Source organism: Lagopus leucura, unplaced genomic scaffold (assembly GCF_019238085.1).
Source record: "Lagopus leucura isolate 7727_CA_CO unplaced genomic scaffold, USGS_WTPT01 Super-Scaffold_100002, whole genome shotgun sequence".
Taxonomy (NCBI): domain Eukaryota; kingdom Metazoa; phylum Chordata; class Aves; order Galliformes; family Phasianidae; genus Lagopus; species Lagopus leucura.
In genome coordinates this window covers 69,849,985-69,871,703 of record NW_024962263.1, presented here as the reverse complement: position 1 = coordinate 69,871,703, position 21,719 = coordinate 69,849,985, and the positions used below count along the sequence as shown (strand labels likewise).

Here is a 21,719-nt window from a genome sequence, read left to right as displayed (position 1 = left end):
AATACCAGGATCGAACTCTGTGTTGTGTTTATTAGATCTCCATGGGGAGCCCAGACAAAGTAGTCAAGAAAAGAAATCACTGAGACATCAGTTCATTAAACAACAGGTCTGTACTGTTACAGTGGCTACATATGGGGTGGTCTGAGATGTGGTTTGGGAGAGCTCTGACAGCAGTAATTAATTCCTGCACTAACTCAGGTTGCTGCTGCTTCTCTCCTGCCTTTTATCCTCTCTCTTTTCAGAAACTAGTTAGCTCCAGTATTGCCAGTGTTGCCTGGATACCAGTGTCTTCTATAGCAGAGTCTTCATTTAAAAAGAAAACTGTGTCAGATAGTTTGCTTTCAGCGTGGCATTTTCAGTTAGAGATTCCTTTACTGTTCTTATTCATTTGCATAGAGCTCCATTACTCTTCATGCTGTTTAAGTTTTGTCTCATTTTCTACTGACATGATGCTGAATTCTCATTCTAATTATCTCGTTATGAACCTATTTTGATATATCTAGAGTGTATCTAGTAGTTAACAAGTGATTAATTTTTCCATTGGAATGATAATGATGCAAAGATGGTCACAAAAAGATCTATTATTTCAAGAATAAACCAATAACCAATGTAGACAGGAACAGAGAACTTATAACAGCTTCCCACAACTTAGGTAAATGTGTCCTTTCACAGTCCCTACTGGGACAGTGAGGTTTCTAAATCTCATTCTTTGAAGTTTCTAAATCTAACATTACCAGTGCACCTCTCCCAAAGGCTTTTCTCCACCTCTTTTAGCTATTCAGCCTCTTTGCCTCCCCTTAGATGTAGATACTCTAATACTGCATACTGGAAGAGAGCCATTTCTTACAAGTGTCTGACAATCTTAGTGGTACATCTTCGTTCCAAACCCCTTCTTCCTTCTCTAGCACACGTCCAGACTGAGCTGCTCACCAGAAATACTGTTGTGATGGCTGCTGCTGCTCACCCACTCCCTACTGCTGAATTGGGCTGGAAGCTGCCACAGGCAATGTGGGAAACCTGGGCAAGGGGTGGAGCTGCTGAGGAAAGACGAGTTCATTTCCATTTTTGCGAACATTTCAAGTGCTCACTTCCATTTTTCCCCTTTCTCATTACAAGTCATTCTAGAAGACTGTGAGTAGCCCTCCTATATGTACTAATTCCTCCTCCCACTTGTTCATGACATTAGGCTTTTTCAGTGGTTTTCTTCCTTTCAGTTGTATTTCTGCTAGTTTACTTACAGGCTTCTAATACACTGAAGTTTGGAGAAGCAGAAATTTATCCTTCTATGCCTTGTCTGAATCCATGGAGATAGTTGTGGGAAAAATAGGGAGTGGAACAGCAGGATTGATCAGTGCCCAAGTTTCCTGATGCTTCCACATATGACTGAATCAGGGCAGTTCGTGTAGTGTCTGTGTGGGAGCTCTTCAACTACGTAAGAGCATGCTGGTTATGTCTAAAATTATACAAAATTAAGTATTGGTTGTTTGCTGGAATGAACTCCTGTCTGGTTATATCATGGTACAGTGCAACAGCTTTGAGGTATATTTATACTTGGCTCAGAGTGGCTTTTTGCTATAGCACTTGATATTCTATCCAATATATATAGAAAAAAAAGACTTGATATTTCTGTTCTAGGTAGCGCATTTATTTCTGTCTTATTCCTAAAGAGGACCATGAGGGCTGCAGATATACTGGGTAAGTGTTTGCTAATATGGACGTGTGTGGCCATATGCTTAGCAAGCTGAAACTCTCACGCAACCCCCCACTTCACACTCCCACTTCCCGAGTGTTTTGAGGCAGTTACTTATAAAATTGGGAAGAAGTGACAAAAAGAGGGAGAATCTTCAGTGCATGTGAAACAGGCTGCGCTCCCAAATCCTCTGAGCTTATAGCCATAACTCATTCCTTATGTGTCCTTTGCTCAGATTTATTTTCATTGTCTGGTTTTACTTGTGAGGTTGTATTTAGCGTTATCTTTGTGAGTAAATTCTAATAAAATTAATGATATTATTGAGTTATTCATTCAAATATAAGGTTCTTTTTCTTACTGCATAGATATTGCACAAAAATTTGAGTTCAATTAAAAGTGGCAAATTCCCTTTTGGTATTAATTTTATCACTTCAAAGAGCAAGCAATCATGTTGTCAAGAGTTCTGTTGGGAAATGTGGTCTTCATTACAAAAGTATGTCATGTTTGTGTGTGTGTGTCCAGGATTTTTTACGTATCAAAACTGCCCTGCTTGTAATAGTGAGAGACAAGCATATTTCAGAATTTGGATTTTGCACCAAGCATTCTCAATATAGAGAGCACACCTGACAGGTACCTGCCATGGGGCATCTGGTGTTACTGCAGAGCTTCCAGCATCTAGGCTTGATTGTCCATACTATAACAAGTTCATCCCAGCTGTTCTCATGAATGTTTTGGAGAGATCCATTCAGAATTGTTCCAGGAATACTATATAATATTTATTTAGGTTTTAGATCCAAATTTGCCAGCTCAGCTGCTACATTCAAAATTCCCCCTCTCCCCTCAACTGATCATGTTTCCCTTATGGCCTTATAACTGTGGGCTGTTTTAACTAGTGCTCAGCACTGATTTATTTTATTTCTGTGAGTTAGACTATGCAAGAAGGATTTAACAATGTTGCTACATTCCATAGGAATGAGCTGTATGATGGGAAATATGGTGATGTTTTTGCGAGCACATAAATATAGAACAGTGCTGCTTTTCCAAAGAAATTGTGTGTGATAGCAGTGCCAGCAAAACCCTCCGGATGTGCTTTGTTTTGTATTCCTGAGCATTGTACTCCACACCGATCTGTAGGTTTGCCAAGAATTTTAAAGATTGCTTGAAAAAAAATTGATTAGCTAATATCTTCCCTAATCCAGTACAGCTTATGAGCTCAGGATCAGCTCACTTCTATCTAGATAACTCAATGAACATCTGTGTTTGTCAGCTGGCTGTCCACAAGGCAGAACTTCCAGATTTTTATTAAAAGCGCAACAATGCAAGTTTGACCTTGAAAAGGGGCCCCAGCAACCCAATGGCTGAGCAGTCTTTTGCAAATCAGACTTTCATAAAACAGTTCATAGGTCTGCAAGTGCAGCAAGGAGTGGCTGAAACACTGGCTTCCTGACAGCTTTGCATAAGCATTGGACTCGAACCTATCTGTTGCACTTACTGTTTGCATGGCAGATCTCTGTGGACAGATCTCTGTGGACACAGTGACTTCAGGAGAGCAGTGTGTTTATGCTGGTTGATGATCTGTCTTAGTAACATGTTCTCCCAGGTTAGGAGAAGTTTCTGCGACCTGCACTGTGCCTATGAAGAATACAAAAGATCAATTCTCCTTTGCAAAGCACTTGGTATTAGAATTGAGCATAAATGAAGATCTGCTGCTGCACTGTGATCCTAATCCATGAGGCTTTACTGACAGCTTTTTATTTTGTAATTCCAGAATTCTTTATGTCTTTAATAAAAATTGTACTTGATAGAACCACAGACAGTCCAAATACCTAATCCCAGATCTGATCAAGAAGACTTCAGTCTTCTTTTTGAAGCTGTTTCTAAGTAAGCCGGAGAGCAAGAATCACCACAGCTACAAGTCATTAACAAGTCAAGCTACAAGTCATTAACAATTAACAAGTCATTATTTCCTTTTCTTTAAAGGAGGAACTCTGGCAGTAGTAGGGACATTCCTGTTGGTGACATTTGCTCCAAATGTACCCCAAGAGCTCACAGCAAAACGAGTACAGAATGACTTAGTGAGCTGGCCTTTCTTGGTATACGTGGTGAGTATTTGGTTCACATTTCTGCCTAAATCAGAGAAACTGGGGTTCTTCGGCTGTGGGCAGCCATATGAATTAGTGGCAGAAAAACTGCTGCTGCAGGTACAGGCATTGTTCCCTGTGTGGCTTTCACAGGCAAGAGAGCTCCAGTCTCCAAGCTGAAAATGTGCTGAACCAAAATATGTGTTCATGCCACACTGTCTGCATATATATACATTAGTTACAGTGTTTTTCTGGAATGTAATGGAACTGCACTTTTGAAAATAGTCCTCTGTTCTTCTATATCGCCCCTTTTTATCTACATGTTGCTGAGTCTGCCCCAGAGGAGCTTTGTATGGAGCTGAAATGTAGATAGCCTGTCTCACTTCCATTCAGATTCATCTGAACTGCAGTTTGAATTAAATACAAAAATGCCATTTTGGTTAAACTATCCGCATACAAACTTCAAATCCCGTGCAGTTTCTTTGATGTATGTAATTAGCATCAGGAACAAGACAAGAGTGAACAGGAGGAATTTCTCTCTCTCTTCCTCTCTGGAATTTTGAAAAATTTTACCTCCTGCTGAATGTAAAAGATGCTTCAGAAGTGCTTACTTTTCTCTCACTTGGGTTAGATTAGTGCCCAGTTTTCTCTCCAGGAGGAAGCTGAGTTAGAAAACCACTGAGTAGGCGGACTGAGGGTCTTTATGCTTCATCCAGCATGCAAATTTAAAATATATATTAACCACTCATTGAGGATACTTGCTGAGCACAAAGTACACGATAACACAAAACAAAAGTTGATCCTCTTGCTCTATTATTTGTGCACTTTTAAAGCTTCTGAAATATGATAATCCAACCCAAGGAAAGAAATTAATGGTTACACTCCAAAGACATACGTAACATAGCATGCACTTCATATCATGTAGCAGATTGGCTTGTGAAGGCAATGCCTAGGAGTTCTGAGGTACTCACTTAGGCCATCCTCAGCTCTGACAAGAGCTTCAGCAAGTCTGTGTAATTAGCAGAGGAAGGGGGACCCTTTAAGGAGGTAATTCAGAACAAAAAACTCAGTTGCTTGAGCACCCTGTCTTTTTCCTACTGAATATTCTCTTCAACCATGTGCTTCCACCTATAGGTACCAAAACAGACTGTTGTTCTAGGTACAGACTTTAACTACTGCCTCACCCTTTTGTGTAAAGAATGTGGAAGGAGACAACCCTCCATCCACCCACCGTGACACCACAAACTTCTGTGCCATATAATGTGCACGTTATTACAGGTTGTTGAAAAAGTGCTTTTCCCCAGGACTTCATTTCAGGAACATTTAATAAGAACACAGCTGAATACATAGGAAGATTTTATTCTGTTCTTCTTAGGAGAAAGTATAAGGAAGTTACAGGCAACCCCTCGACTTTCTTTCCCCTCTCCTCTTTTCCCTGCCTCAGCCAGCATCCAGTTCTCTAGCATGGATTGCAGGGGAGAATGGAGCAACTACATAGCAAGTGTTCTTGATTCAACAACAAATCAAGCTTGATTTGTTTCTTCTACTCCCTAGATTCATTTGGTTTGAGCTTTTTGTTTCAAAAGAAAAGGGAAGAATTAAAGTCTCCTCAAGAGGTACCAGCCTGATGTGCCTGGCATGCTGCTGGAAGTTCAAGCAGACCCTCCTGTAAATATTCTCTTTGGACAGGGAATTAGCTCGTCATATTTGTTTGTGAAATTTCTAGTGCAGGTTGACTGATGATGATGTATAAAAAAGCACAGCTACAGCTACAGAAGTTGCTGAGTATCCAGTATAAATATATATAGAAAGGAGACAGTGCAGCAGTATAAAGCAGGCCAACGGTTTTTCTAAAAGTAGTCCTGAAGTATGGTCTGCTGAGGAATACAAAGCCCCAGTGGTACAAAATGTTCTGTGTGGGTGATAAACCATCCTCCTGTGGCTCACCACTGGCATCAGTGGAGTTCTGCAGAAATAGTCTGTGGCTCCCATGAGACAACTTCAAGCCACCTTCTGAGACTTTGCATTCATGTCTAAGTGGGAATGACTATCTTAGCTTTCTTTCTCTTTTGTATATGCACACTTTGAGTCACTGCAGAAGACATCAATTATGGATGAAGCTTTTAGACTTCCCTAAACAGAAGAATAGTGAGCACTGGGTTGCTAATTTTTAATATCTATACAATCGGTTTCAAAACATTTCTGTTTTTCCTTCAAAGTGTCTAGGAGACCATTCTGGTTCATTGGTCCCTGCATTGCTGTATGTCTCAGAAAAACAACAGAGGCAGACAATGCAGTATGTTATTCTAAGTTCTGATAATGCTTAGAAACATAGAAAACATCACAATTATAAAAATGGTGATAATGTGGACCTGAGAAGACTTCAGTGCACATCAGTTACAGTTGTAAAAATTATTGTAAACGAGTCAAGTTCCTTCAGTTCTATAAACAGAATATATTAAGAAAGTTGTTAGATTCTACACACTTCTCATTCCTGGTTGCTGTGCTTAAGACAACTGCAGCTAACATCTATTGAAACTGAGCACCACTTGGTGTAATTCTCAAGACACATCCAAAGGCAGCAGCTAGAACACCCCCAGGAAGGACTCCATCTGCATGAGGTCTTGTTAGGAGCCATGCACTCCGCTTGCAGTGTGACTCAGTGCAGTGTCCTCCCCTTGTCTTCTGATTAAAGAGGACCTCTTGATGGTAAGAGCAGTTTGGCTGCTGGGCAAGAGGAGGTAAGAACTAAGTTTTTGTATTTCATGCAAAATGCGCGAAAGGAGAGTTGTATAAACTTAAATAGCAGCCCTGAAAAGCAAGCATCTGCTTTCTTCCTAGGTTCAGCTGCATATAAAGGCACTTTTCTTTCATGGTGACTGGATCTCTTAAAGCTGTCTAGGGAGTATAGAATGAATGGATACCCGAGGTACAGCTGGCTGCTCACAGCAGGCTGTCTCATGCATTTATGCATGCTCTGCACAACTAGTCCAAGCAGCTGGGATAGGCAGTGGGTGCTCAGGTTTACACCAGGGCCTTGGGAGCAGGTCCTGCAGTGCCATGTCACATGATGCCACATCCCCATCCCTGTCACAACTCTCTGCTTGCCCACCCTGAGCCAGTTGAGCCTTTCACCTCCTGAGCCAGCACATCATGGAGGAAGAGTTCTTGGACATCTCTGGAACTTCTTTCTAGCATGAGGACCTTTCCACATGGGAGATACTTATTTAGTACAGCTTTCTTCTATTCCATTAGCAATTGTTCTCTGATTAAAATAAAAACAAAACAAAAAGCAACTGAAGCAATTTGAAGGCTATTGTAACTGCAGCTGGATAATGTGATATTTCCCTCAGGCCCTGAGATGTGTTTGCCAGTGGCACAAACAGTGAAGCTGCTACCTTTACTCTTCCTCTTGAGTTCCCTCAGAACCATTGCAGTTTTCCACAGGGAAACCAAGATGAACTCACAAGCCTGCAGTTGCTAACGTCTTCTGCTTTGTTTCCCAGCTGAGACATAACCAGTGTTACACTGCTAAATGAAGCTGGGTAGGCTGCATAGGTTCCCTACTGGGAGGCTGAGGCAAAGGCCTCGTTCTACCATATGGTGTCCCAGCTTTCATCCCTGCAGGCACACAAGGGGTGTTGTTCTGGGGGGAGAGGAGAGCAGAATTCTGCAAGAGATTGCAAAGATGATAGATCAACTAGTCCGGAAATGTTTTGGTTTCTTTGAACCAGTAGCAAAATGCTTTCCTACATTGAAACATTTATCAAAAAATGTTTGTTAGTTTGTTTGTTTTACACTTGTAAGAAATGCTTGAATTTCTTTGAAGAATGGTGGTATAAAATTATAAAATCTAAATTTGTGTTTGCACTGTTTTGAGATGCAATGGTCTCTCAGTTGTCTTCAAGAGCAAGAGATCAGTGTGAAAGCAAATCAAAAGTGAATTAAAGCATACCACATTCTGTTCATATTTTTGCACACTAACAATCTGGGGGAAGGTTGAGCGTGGTAGAAAATGTTAGTTGCTGAATGCAGCTGACAGCTTCTTACTTGTGCACTCATTTTCCATGATGAGAAATTTGCAGTCTTACATTATATAACTATTGTTGCTAATCATTCAGTTCCTTCTTTGTAAATAGCAGCAGAGCAACACCCAGATCTTCTTTATTGGAGTGCTGTGTTAAGAGTGGAGGGGCTGTATAGAATATAAAATAACATGGTATTGATGGAGCCAAAGGAGTAGAGGCAAGGTTCTTCTTTGACTTGTTTCACTGGTAAAACAATGAAAATAATCAGATTCAATACTGATGACAATCTCATTTTCTGTCTTATTTCCTCCATTCAGTTACTTCCTCATGTGCACCAACCTCTCTTTCTCCATCCACTTGCTCAGGTCAGGGGGCTCTCAGTACCCCTCAGAATTGAGGTCCTTTCATTCTTGTTTTCAAGAGGCTTTCTGCACTTGCAATTTCTGTTGACTTTAGCAAAGAGGGGCATTTGTGCAACTACATTATGCATGGTAAGAGAGGAATCCCCATCCTTTTGGGATGTTGTGGAAGCTCAGTCACTCCCTGAAGCCATTCAGCACCACTAAGCACAGAGGAAAGCCTGGTGGTGGCTTGGGCAGCTGGAACAGCAGGGAGCTTCTGCTGAGGTGGTGATGCAATGAGACAAATTAACAGCGAGTCCATAAATTTAACCAGCCGTCAGATGTTATTGAGGGAGCAAGTCTGGACCATGGGCAGTGTGAGTAAAAGTGCTTCAGCAGCTGCAGCTGTCCTGCAGTGTGGTCTGCTGGTGTGTCACTGAGCTTTTCCAGGTGAGCTCCTGACAGGTACCCTGCCATCTGAGAAATGCCACAGCAAATAAATGTTTTCTCCTTGATGATGTATGGCAGAAAGTCAGAGCAGAAAGCCTGGGTTAGGTGGATTTTTCTGAGCAGGGCTTGAGAGAAGGGCAAAGAGGTCAACAAGCATTCTGCACATCACAAGGAGTGACACTAAGAATATCATATCCAGAAGGAGAAACTGCTGTTTCCCCAGGTAAGTGCCTTACTCTATAAGAATTAAAAACACAGAAGTTCTGAAAAAATTATTTTCAGTAATTATAGATATCTTTACTGTCACCTTGAAAGTCGTCCAGTGCTACCAATGAGAAAATATAGCTAGAAGTACAAAAACATGACATTTACAAGACTTTGAATGAAGCATTTATTACACAGTTTTACAGCTCTAACTTTCTTCCCTTTTATTTCCAGATTTTAGAAATTATAATATTCTGCATTCTCCTTTATTTTCACAAAAGAAAGGCTGTGAAGCACATTGTGGTTTTGTTAATGATGGTGGCAATGCTGGGTAAGAACGTATTACTCACTTTGATGTTCCTGTCAGTCACTTGATAATTCCTTGTCACCCAGACTCCCCAACCAGTTTAGATTAGGGTCACTTCAAAGGGAAGAAGAATCACTGAAACATTTCACATCGTTTTACTGTGGTCTTTTTGAAGAGGGAAGCCAATTACGGAATGTAGTTTCTGTGCTCATTGCTGGGGTTAGTTCTCTTTAGAGAGCTCCTTATATGAATATGGTGTGTGCAACAATACTGTGAAGCTTTTTTAACCAATGCTTTGGATCTTGGGAAAGTGAACTGTTTGAAACTTTCTTTTGTGGAGCAGAGCAGGATAGCTGAGAAAATCAACTGTTTAAGCTAGAGCAATTTTAAGACTGTGTAAGCACTCTGTAAGCATATGCAGTGACACTCTGTGACTATATGGGTGCCTGTACTTCACCATCTTTCTAGAAACACAACAAGCATTCAGCAGGTCACTGAAGTTTGCCCCCTGATTAACACTGCCACCAGAAAAGAATCAATACCCAGAGAAATGAGAGCATTTAATCAGGTAGTTTTCACTGAAGTCAAACTGGAACCAGTTATGAAAAATACCAGGAGGCTGCCTTTAAAGCTCCACTGCAAGCAGGCATATATTAAGAATTTGTCACTGCTCCATCTCTTTTCTCATCTTTGTCTTGTCAACTTGTCTATGAAACCCTGATGGTACACCATCTCCATACGCACATCCACATCAATGTCATTCTGTCAGACTGTCCCTCTGCTGCCATCTGTCACACAGCAAAAACATGTAACAGAATACTGGTGGGAAGGTTCAAACCTCTACTGCCATACCACCAACATGAGCCTCTGATGTCATGGGCCAACATGATGAAATAGGAGACATTACGGTTGGAGAAGCCCTTGTATTTTAACTGTGTTCACTGGATGGATGTGTCATCCTACAAAGACAGAGAGTTTCTCATGGAGCTGGTCAGAACTGTTTTGATAAAACTGAATTTGAATGAAGTTTGCCAGTGATACACTGTAAAACACATGCAGATTTATTGGCCACATTCCTCCAGACTCCTGCCTGGCTTCTCACCTAGCTGAAAAGCTCAGACTTCCTTTCATATCTACCTTTCTGGGACTGTCCCCCTACTAAATTTCCCAGCACCTTGAACATTAGGATCAGCAGCTCTGCAGAAGCCTTGAAGGATTTCCTTCTCCCTGGAAGAAGCAGAGATCAAAGAGTCCCAAAAGCCATCAGTGTGTTTGACTGCTGTTTCGCTTTGGAAGAGAGGTTGTGAGTCCAGACAACTCCTAGCATGGAAGCCTGGCAGCTCTGGCAGAACTCACTGAGCTGCCCAGTGGTTTCCAACCCCTCAGTGCTCCTGGGCAATGAGAGCTTTGGCGTTCTTGCCACACAGCTAAAGAACTCAGGATGGATTTCCATGCTCATCTTCCACAGTTTGGGGCAGACCCGGCAGAAAGTCATCTGGGCTAAGTCTAGGAGAGCTGGTCCGTCAGGCTGTGAAGCCCTATGTGTTTGTTTTGCTGTGGAGCCTGCTAGTCCCAACACCAGCAGTGCCAAATGGACGTATGGGGATGCTGATGCAGGAAGCCCAGGAGGCACTCATTGCAGCTTGGTGGGAAGGCTGAAATCAAGCGTAAACAACAATTGCAGCTGGTGGCTGCTGAGGTTTTGGTGAGCATGTGCAGCTTTAGGACAAATGTGTCATTATTCCTGCTCTATTAAAAGAGGCACAAACAAACAAATCCTGGTTCATGGGAAACTTTGAAATTCAGACAGTTCCCTCAAGCAGGAAGTGCAGAACTCTGGCTGGCTCCAGCTCCTGAAGCTGTCCTGGTGCCTGGGAGTCCCTGCAGAGCTGCAGTGCTTCCTATCTGACATTTCTGTTGGGCACAGCCATGAGAATGTGAGGAAGGGCTCACAGCCATCCTGTGTGTTCCCTGCCCTTGGAGTGGCTGTAGGACAGGCAGATGAGGAATGGGGTCACCATGCCCAAAATTCTCAAGGACAGCTCACGGGAAGGAGATTTCTGCCTTACCTAACATCTGCATAGATTCATTCCTGGTGGAGAGTTCACATGGATGTAAATGAAATGTAGAAAGAAAAGGCATCCTTCGTGTTCCATTGGATGGGAAAGCTACTTCCATTACAAAGAAAATGCAGAGGTGATCATGAAATCTGAAATTACTTACTGTAAATCTTCAAGTCCATTCGGTGAGACTTATCTTACCTCATGCTTATACTGGGAGTTATCATAAATTTGGGGGGAAATATTTCAGATTAAAGTGGGATTTCTGAGTTTCCTGCTCTAACAGCTGGACAGTGGCATCATTTGTCACGCTAGGTTGGAAGGGGTCATTCTATCAGAAACAGAGAAACCATCTCCTAGGGGTTTGAAACCTATTCCAGGTCTATGTTAGCTAAAAGAGCATTCCATCTTTTCAAACAAAACAAAGTCAAAACAAAAATAACAGCATAAACCAAAAAATCCCTTCTGCTTATTTTTTCTGGTTTGTTAAAATATAAGGGAAAGTAATTACGCTTTTATCAGAAACTAATTTTCAGCAATTTTTACTTAGTTGGACAATTCAAACTGCTGACTTTTACCTGGAATTGTTCTTTCCAAAATAATAACTCTCCCAGCTGCAACACGAATCTCAGTTATTATGTGGGCTGCTTGGTGGGGGCTTTGTGTATTTTTGGCTTTTTATCATAAGCCCTAGCGTGGGTCAGGATTTGACCCATCCTGCTCACTGTTACTGCTGTGTTTGGTGAACTACTCCACCTATTTCAATTATAGAGCAGGAAGTAAAGCACTGGGTGCAAAGGTTGCTGTTAGAGGAGTGAATTCCATGATAGTGAGCAGGATCATCACAAGTGTATACAACTCCAAAACTCCCTCTGAACTTTTGGACTTGTTGTAAGAAAAATGCTTGCAGTCAAAACCTCAGGCCCAAATCCATTCTTCTTCCCCTACCTTTCCTCCGAGCCCCTGTTTTGAACTCTTTGCACAATGCAGCTTGCCTTGCCAATCTGAATTTTGCAGTGACAGGAGGATGAATCAGACACAGAAATTCAACACTCCCAGCTCTGGAACAGGGTGGAACTGGATCTCAGCTGGGGAGCGGTGCTCCTGACAATGAATTACCTCTCTTTGAAGGTCACCGCTGCACCCTGATTCTTCTTACCATTATCAGTTTGTTTTGAGGTTGTTGTATTTTTTCTTGCTGTCACCACAACCTCGTTAGTTTAGCTTCAACAAACCACAAGCGCACTCCAAAAAGAATCCTGAAGTAGCTCTTAGCTCAGCTCTCATCCCCTTTCTCAAAGATGGGCATTGCAAGACTTCTCCAAATTGCTGACGTATACCAAATCATTTTTATTTTTTATTTGTGATGCACTGAAGATGAGTTAATGGATTGAAAACACACTATTCTCTGTTCTTAAGACTCACCCCTGACATTTAGTGCAGAGGCTGTGCTCACTGCTTGAACCCTGTACACAACCTGTGGGAAAGTTAGATGCTTGGTGATGCGATCCCACAGATCAGCTCCGACCAGCTCCTGTCTCAGCAGAGAAATCTTGAGGGTTAGCAGTAATTTCTGGCTGCCATGTCATGTGCAGGCTGCCAGTAGGTGTGCTGGCTTCTCTGAATGGAGAAGGATGCCTCTCATGCTTGCACACTGCAACGAGGACTCCGGATTAACAGCTGGGCTGAATAAAGGATGTCTGGCAGATGTGGAGGCTATTTGAGCACCTCTGCCCATTGCGGAGGGCATATACTCAACAGCAGAAAATGGATGGGGTCTTTCTTTGAACGCAGCTCAATTTCTGTCTCTTTCTCACACACTGTGCAAGATTTTATTAGTCTATTACCTCTGCCACACTGAAAGCAGAGAGACTTTGGACAGATGCAAGGTTGCAGACATCAGTTCTGGAAGACCTGTAAAACACATCAGTAAAGCACACACACAGTTAAGGCTGCTCTGAGCTGAGACATCAACTTAGCAAATGTTCATAAATCACACGTTTGGCTTTAGGTGCCCAAACTCCACCTCGGTGTCTCTCAAGGCATCAATTCCACGGCACATCTCTCGCTGATGCTCTGAGGTCATCACTGTGGGTCCTGCCCTGTTAATCCTTCCTTTTCCCTTTCAGCTTCGCTGACTGTCATTGCTGTGAAGGCTGTGGCCAGCATGATAACGCTCTCTGCCAAAGGGAAAATGCAGCTAACTTACCCTGTTTTCTATATCATGCTCATCTTAATGGCAACTTCTTGTGTTTTCCAGGTCAAGTAAGTGAGTTTCTCCTTATCTCCTCATCTTTGTATCAATTAATCTGTCAGTTCTCTGCAGCACTGACATGGACCCTAGATGTAAGTTGCTCTTCAAGGCAGCAAATTCCTGGCAGAACCCTGAAAGATGCATGAATTGTCTACAACTGATAATACTGTTTATTTAGGCTTTATTTCTCAGTTTATAATTGATTAGTTAGACAGATGCTTTCTCTCACTATCACCTTAAACAAAGTTTGGCCAAATATAGTTCTTGTTTCAGCACAAGTTTTGGACTTATTACATAAAATTTATATTCCTGATACTTTTTTTTTTTTTAATTACTTTCAGAAACCTTCAGTGCTGAATAATCAAATGGCCACATTTACCCTCACTTTGCACCTCTTGTCCCTAGCTCATGCCACTCATTATACTGAAGAAGAGTTAACGTTAACCCCCACTTTTTCCCCACTTCTGTTACATGTGCATGCTGCTCTCTGCTACCTTATATGTCTGTACTTTAGGAAGTAGTTTGCTTTTGGTGAATGGGGGACATCAGAGTTTTCCCTGCTGGCCTCTGGCCTGTTAAGTGATTGTTTTAGGCTGGCTTTGCAGGTTGCTGGGGGTGGCAGCCTGGTAAAATATGACTTGCAGCTGAACAGAGAGTCCCTTCCCTTTATGCTTCAGGTGGTGATAGCATCACTCAGTAATTTCATCTAGGCTGCTCCAGTGTTTACTTGCAGGATTATTTTCTGGTAGAAGAGCCAATCCAGCTTTGCTGTGGCAGAACATACCATTTCCATGTGTAATCAGAAAGTCCATGCATTACTGTGCAGTGGCTCTCCATGGCTGACTCAGGAACTTCGTCATAACTGATAGTGGAGTGATTTACAACCAGCTTGTCTTCACCAGGACAACAGCTCAGGGCATTAAAAATAGGAAATAACAGTTTGGTAAATAGGGAGCTGCTGAATTAACCTCTCCTTGCCAATAGGAAGCTGCTGAATTAACCTGTCCTTGCCAACACTTTCATTATTTCTTTTTGCTGGGTCAAAATGAAAATGTGCCCATTTTGTTTCCTGGGCTCAGTGACTCTTCATCCTTGCTCTGTTTGGAAACATTTTCTAACTGACAGTGCTGTCAGTTTAGTTTTTTTCATTCTCACTGTTTCTTCTCTTATTTTACTTGACTGTCATGTCAGCTCACAATGACATCCTGGGCTGCTGCATCCTCCTCGACTCAGTGCTGGGCTTAGTATCACTGTTTTAGTCCCTGTGACCAAGTTTGTGGCAAGTGAGAGAAAATAATGAGGTGTTTTCAATGACTTCAAAATCCTGACTATCCTGTGGATATGTAGAATTTCTTTATTTTTAAAGCACCATGGAGACTGTTCAACAGTTGCTAAAATAACCATGCAATTACTTTAATGGCTAAAACAGATCCAAGCTTGGATTTTTACTGTTCACATATATTGTACCACCGAAACATTTAAGTGTGGTTCTTTTTATAGGTTTTGAATGCACACTTCAGTCTTCTGATTTTTCTCTTTCAGTTTGAAATGCACCGTTCCTGTAACAGACTATCGGTGCATCCAAGAGCTCATGCTCATGATTCATCACCTTGTGGGTAAATGTTGATGGCTTTGGTCTCCTTACAAGTGGGTTAGTGCTTGGCCTTCTTTGCTTGCTGATGCAGAATGTGTGGGCTGCTCCATGGCCGGTGCCTCAGTGCTGCATGTTTGTGTGCAGTGCACACTCACATGCTCCTGCAAATTCATGTTGATTATTTTGATGAGGGTTTGGGTTGCCTTTCTGAGGAGCACAGCAGAGAGTTTCCACACCAAGGAGCACAGGCCTGGAGCCACTTCCCTGGACTTTTCTAGTGGAACTGAGTGTGTCTGGGTGTGATTGCATGGGGTGATAAACATGCAAATACATGCTTTAGCCAAGTTGGACTGAGCAACAGTTCTGTGAGGAGTTGCATATGCATGTCCGTGCTGGAAATATATCCTTACCCAACCTGCTCAAATTAGAGCAACTTGTCCCTGGCAGCACTTCTTCCAAGAGCTGAGGCACACCATGGCCAGCAATATCCTAGCATTCCTCCCTTATCTGTGGCAAGCAATTTTTCCAGCAGTACTTCAAAGGTCTCTCTGGCAGTCTATGGCCAGAAGAATCCAATCCAACTTTCTTGCTTTGCTCTTTTTTTGTTGTTGTTGTTTCTACTCTGCAAAGTCAGAGCTAGTAAGTGAATTCAATACACATACCTATCTGTCAAGGACTATTTGCTGTAGTGGTAAGAAATCATAGAATCATAGAATCACAAGGTTGGAAATGACCTCTAAGATCATCTACTCCAACTGTCTTCTTATTACCACTGCTACCAAAAGCTACTAAAAAGATAGTCACACTGAACCGACAGAAGCCAGCTTAACTTTACTTAAAGTGTAATGAATCTCCTGTAGCCAAGTGGTGCAATAACACTTGTTTTCCAGGTTCTTAAATCAAGCAATGCATCTATATGAAGCAAGAGCAGTTGTGCCCATTAACTTTGTGTTCTGCACCACGACCGCCATCATATCAGGTTGGTTTCTGACCCTCAGTCTCTATAGAATGGTTTTCTAAACACTGAGTTTTCAGACATTACTGTCTTCAGACAGGACCACAAACGAATCACATTTGTCTCCACAAGAAGATTTTCCTAAGTGACAGGTGTTTATGCTCTGAAAAATGAGCCAGTTTGCAACTTTCAAAGCAAAATAAAAAATACTGAATTCTGGCATTAACAGAATTGATATGTACAGCTTGCTGTGCCTTACTGGCTCACTAGAATTACCTGCATTTATCTTAGCCGCATCTTGACATCAAGCAAATGCATTTCCCATGTGCACACCAACCTCCCCGTATCTGAGCTGGTAGAGTAATTTTAACAGCCTGGCAAACTGCTCAAATGACAACCAGCTGTGATTCATAGTAGTTAGTGTATATTCAGTTTCAGAAGGTGGAATTCTAGGTTAAGTAAAGGAAATAAAATGACTCCAAAGACCTTTTAAGCATTTAGCATTTTATTCTGGGTGAGAACTCTGAACTCGGTGCTGTTAAAGAGGAACTTCAGATCTTGGAAATGGTGCAGAGTGAAAGAACATGAGCAGGGAGGACAACTAGGACGCTGTATCAGCAATGAGCCAAAATGATCGTGTTGTTATAACATTTATGACTCATTTTAGCACACACTGGGGGCTTTCCTGTCATTGCTGCACAGGAGTTTCTCATGCAGAGCTGCCATTAATGAGAAGGGGAGTTAGCTTCGTGCACAGATTGCCCTCAGCACCTGCATTAGGAGGCCTACAGTTTGTGACTGAGACTTTTTCCAAAAGGGGGTTGCATTCTTGCAGCCATATGGGGAAATTGGCCTTGTGCCTCAGTAAGAGATCAAGTACCTATTCAGGAACGGCTTAATGGCTTTGAGACTGGATACATATGCATTTGCATCAGGTTAGTTAAACCAGTGTAGAACTTAGAGAACAAGCTCTGCTGAATCTTGCTGGGATACTGGTGGAAAATATCTCTTCTCGTGATTTCCCCGTCCCAAGCTGCAGTCTTCGAATATACAGACACACTTCAGTGGCTCTGGTTCACACTCTGGTGTTTCTAATCAAAACTATGCTCATCAGTGGTTTAAAACAAATACACTTGGCTGTGCATTAGGGCAGCTGAGATCCAGATACACATCTGGCTCTGTCATCTCCACTGCAGAGGTGCTAATTCCTGTTCGAGGGGTGACCAGAAAGAGTTAGTGATCCCTTCAGCCAGAAGGATTTGGCAAACTTGGCTGCTGGAGCCCTTAACTTGGTGCAAATACCAGGGACACAGCTAGTTATCAAAAAGCTGTTCCCAATTGGAGTTGATGTGTCCACACTGTTGGAGTGGCTTAATTAAATCCATGAGGAACCTGCTAGCTGTATGCCCGTGAGTTAGACTTTGAGTTTGACCTGCACAAAAACTGTTGCTGACAATGCAAAAAATAGCCTGCATCTGTGCAGTTACTAACATAGCACATGCTCCAGCCTGATAGACTAAATCTTCTCCAGTCTCTTGCAGTATCTTGAGAAAGCCTTGATAATGGCATACGGGTATATAATATGAACCCACCACAATGTGTATTAATACCATATTTGGCATTTCTTTGCTCCACTTGAGCATGACACCGCTCCTGACCCTCCCAGCTGTAATTCATATCACTTGGAATCCAGTCAAGATCTGCAATTCTTGTTTCTGTCACATTCCAGGGGTCATATTTTATCAGGAATTCCAAAGTGCAACTTTCCTGAGCGTGTTCATGTTTCTGTTCGGGTAAGTGTATCAGCCTACAATCTGCACAAACGCTTGTACTGCAACAGCATTGCCTTGGGGAACCCCTTCTTTTCTCAGTAAGAAGAACCCATCTTGTTATTAAAGTATTATGGAATTGTAGGATGAAAAGACATTAAAGGAATGACTTAATATCTATGTTATGGGAGTTTGGAGGCTGGATTTTGAATCCAAATATGTAAAAATGTGAGATACTTGCGAACTACTACCACAGTGGTATGAAAACCTAGCAGCAAGTGTTCCTCCAATGCTCTCCACCAAAGATGATGTTGTAGGGGTGCTTGTACCTATGTGAGAAATCTCCCATGGCACCGTTCCACCTGCATGTCCAGCTGCCCTTTGATGCCATTAGATGTGGGCACTTAGAGGAGTTGCTTGCCTACAAGGATCTTCCTGTGCCAAGGAAGCCTGCTAAGAAGCTGTTAAAACACATTTGAAGAAGACCCTGAGTGTTGAGAGCCAGAAATCCGATGGCTGCCAGCACAGCAACAGCTCAGGGGAGGGGTGAATATTACTTAAGGATGGGATATAGATGGTTAATAGCACCTTCCAGAACTGCGGGACCATCTTGTCCCCTTGCTGTCAAACAGCTGGGCCAACAGCTGCAGACATCTTTGTCCCCTGCAATCAGACTGCAGTAGATGCCCAGAACTGCAGTGTTGCATGACTATGGGAAAAGTGAAAGAAAATGGAGATGAGCACATCCAACCATGGATTTGGCAGGCAGGAGTTAGTGATTGTGTGTCCAACACAGAGTGGATAGGAGATTTGTCCAAGCGTAGCAGTTTCTCATTGCTCCTGGCTTACAGCTTGCCCCTGAGACACACAGTCGAGTGAGAAAAACAACAGAGATGTTGATTGTCTGCAACAAGCCTGAGTTATTGATGAAATCACAGATGCTGCAGTGCTAGCTGAGACGCTGTGTCAAGATTTGGTCAGGAACCCAAAGGTTGCGGTCTCACGCTCACAGGTATTTGATTAGGTATATGTTACTGAAAGCATCATTCTCCTACAAAGCCTTGGAAGCAATTGTAAAGCTTCAGGAGGCACAAACTAGTCTGACAGGAGCTCAAGATGAAGGTACAGAACAGCCAGGAGGAAACGGCTCTTTAAGAACAGAGCAGCTTGTGTTTGGAAATCCTTGAACGAGAAACATGGGTAAAAGTTCTCATCTCAGACGCAGTGAACTGCTCCTAATAATACGATGCCACTGTTATTTTGCAGGTGTCTCCTATCTTTCCTCAGTGTATTTGTAATTGCAGTAAATAAAAAAGAGGAGCATTTACAAGTTCCTTATATTGACTGTGGATGTATTCCTGGTAAGTAGGACTTTTTTTCCTGTCTGTTTAAAAATGAGATATCAGATAATGGAATGACCTAGGAGAGTTGAGTCAGAAATGTGCTGTAGTCGTATTTAATAAATATACTGTTCCCTTAATTTCTATTCCTGTTCCCAACAGATTTTTCAAATAATTTTTGAGAGTTTTTCCAAGCTATTGTTACAACCAGTCAAATGAAAACAATGATTACTGGAGCAAGGAATGTTCAAATGATGGATTGGTTGGGGGATTTGTTTTATTAAAATTCTTCACAGAGTTGTTGTTTTTCCCTTCTCTCACCCCATTTCCTTAGGACAAAAATTGACAGGCAAAATACAACCAGATTCTTACGGTTCATGCTATGGCACTTTGAATAATAAAGATGACTCGGGGAAAAATCAAAGCTGAAAGAAGAAGGCACCTTACGTTCCACTTAATGAGAGGAATGCCACTGGAACAAGAAGCCGTAGCACCTTTTCATTGGATGTACTCAAGTAGACATTGAATTCCTGCACGTTGATGAGTCATATGTTATTTAATCTTACTTAATTTATCCTCTGGCTGTCCCAAATGTGTTTTGAAGATAAAGAAAACCTTAAGAAAAACTTACTTACATTAATGAAACAGAATGTTCTAGAAGTATAAATGCCTCTCAGTGACGAGTACGGATATTTTTAGACTTTTAATTGCCTAGAAATGCAAATAGGCACATGACAGGATTTTTAAAAGTTGTTTTTGAAAACCCCCAGATGTGCATAGATGCTTAAGGACAAATATGGGAAATAAAGAGGATTTTTGTGAGAGACTTCAAAATATTCTGCTGTATATCTACTGCCTTTAAAAATCTGATCCTGCTTGTTCAATAATCAAAATTGTAGGTATATATGCGGTATGAATAATCATGTACACACATTTTTACTATGTGCAGAGGGAAAATCCTGATTATCTTTTGCTATCAGACTAATTCTCTTATCTTCAAAGGACACACATGCACGTATTTGCAAGGAATCCAGCCAAGGTGGAGCTGAGCAATCAAGTGTGGCATTTTATATCCTTCCCATGTCTTGCGTACTGAGTTGGACTGGCCATATTTTAAATTAGTCTAGACTAGTCTGTTTTTAGGAAAAGAGGGTTTAATGAAGGAAGTGCAAAGAGAAAAAGAGGGATCCAGGCTTCCTCTCTTTATATGTATTTCAACACCCCAAGAAAGCTCTGTATGATAGATAGAGTGATAAAAATATTTATAAAATCTTGGGAACTATTAACCAGGGAGGAGAGGGTGGTGAAACCTTGGCACAGGCTGCCCAGAGGAGCTGTGGATGCCCCATCCCGTAGGCACTCAAGTCCTGGTTGGATGGGGCCCTGTGCAGCCTGAGATGGCAGGTGGCAGCCCTACCCATGGCAGGGGCTTGGAATTGGGTGGGCCCTAATGTTCCTTCCAACCTCAGTTATTCTGTGATTCTATGGTATTGCAGAAATACTCCTGAAATAGAAATTAATGCAAATTTTGCACCCTTACTACAGCCATGGTAATCTTGCATGAGGAAAGCCTGTAAAACATAGGGTCACTAGAGTCACAATAACGGCACAAATTTTCCTTCATTAAATGGTAGTTTCTCTACACTTATTTGAAGAGCTGACATCAATGAGGGACCATAGCAGTTTTCAGATAACTAGCAGTGTTCCTCAGGGTCGGTGCTGGGTCCGGTCTTGTTCAACATCTTCATCAATGACCTTGATGAGGGGATAATGGCCACCCTCAGCAAGTTTGCTGATGATACGAAGTTGGGAGGATTGGCTGACACGCCTGAAGGCTGTGCTGCCATTCAGCAAGACCTGGACAGGCTGGAGAGCTGGGCAGTAAGAAACCAGATGAGGTTTAACAAAAGCAAGTGTAGAGTCTTGCATCTGGGGAGGAATAATTCCATGCACCAGTACAGGTTGGGGGATGAGCTGCTGGAGGGGAGCTCTGCGGAAAGGGACCTGGGTGTCCTGGTGGACGACAGGTTGGCCACGAGCCAGCAGTGTGCCCTTGTGGCCAAGAGGGCCAATGGCATCCTGGGGTGCATTAAGAAGAGCATGGCCAGCAGGTTGAGGGAGGTGATCCTCCCCCTCTACTCTGCCCTGGTGAGGCCTCATCTGGAGTACTGCCTCCAGTTCTGGGCTCCCCAGTACAAAAAAGACAGGGATCTCTTGGAAAGAGTCCAGCAGAGGGCCACGAAGATGGTGAAGGGCCTGGAGCATCTCTCCTATGAGGAAAGGCTGAGTGAACTGGGTCTGTTCAGCCTTGAGAAAAGAAGACTGAGAGGGGACCTGATCCAGGTCTATAAATATCTAAGGTGTGGGGGGCAGAGTGGAGAGGCCAGACTCTTTTCAGCAGTGTATGGAGACAGGACAAGGGGAAACAGACAGAAACTGCAGCATAGGAAGTTCTGCACAAATTGTGCAAGAACTTCTTTACAGTGAGGTGACGGAGCACTGGAACAGGCTGCCCAGGGAGGTGGTGGAGTCTCCTTCTCTGGAGATGTTCAAGACCTGCCTGGACACCTACTTCTGCAACCTGGCGTAGGGAACCTGCTTTGGCAGGGGGGTTGGACTCGATGATCTCTGGAGGTTCCTTCCAAC

At 42.5% G+C, this 21,719-nt stretch overlaps 1 protein-coding gene across 1 annotated transcript in view; it reads left to right on the top strand.

Moving 5' to 3' along the window:
• The window catches only part of NIPAL2 (NIPA like domain containing 2), a 47,996-nt gene extending 28,007 nt beyond the window's left edge, over positions 1-19,989 (top strand). Inside the window, exons 4-11 of the mRNA XM_042869584.1 lie at positions 1,636-1,695; positions 3,671-3,792; positions 9,029-9,125; positions 13,291-13,426; positions 15,900-15,988; positions 17,694-17,757; positions 19,000-19,094; positions 19,408-19,989. Of these exons, the coding sequence (XP_042725518.1) occupies positions 1,636-1,695; positions 3,671-3,792; positions 9,029-9,125; positions 13,291-13,426; positions 15,900-15,988; positions 17,694-17,757; positions 19,000-19,094; positions 19,408-19,502 (758 nt within the window). The 3' untranslated portion in view covers positions 19,503-19,989. The remainder of the gene's footprint in view (positions 1-1,635; positions 1,696-3,670; positions 3,793-9,028; positions 9,126-13,290; positions 13,427-15,899; positions 15,989-17,693; positions 17,758-18,999; positions 19,095-19,407) is intronic.
• Positions 19,990-21,719: the final 1,730 nt, after the last annotated feature.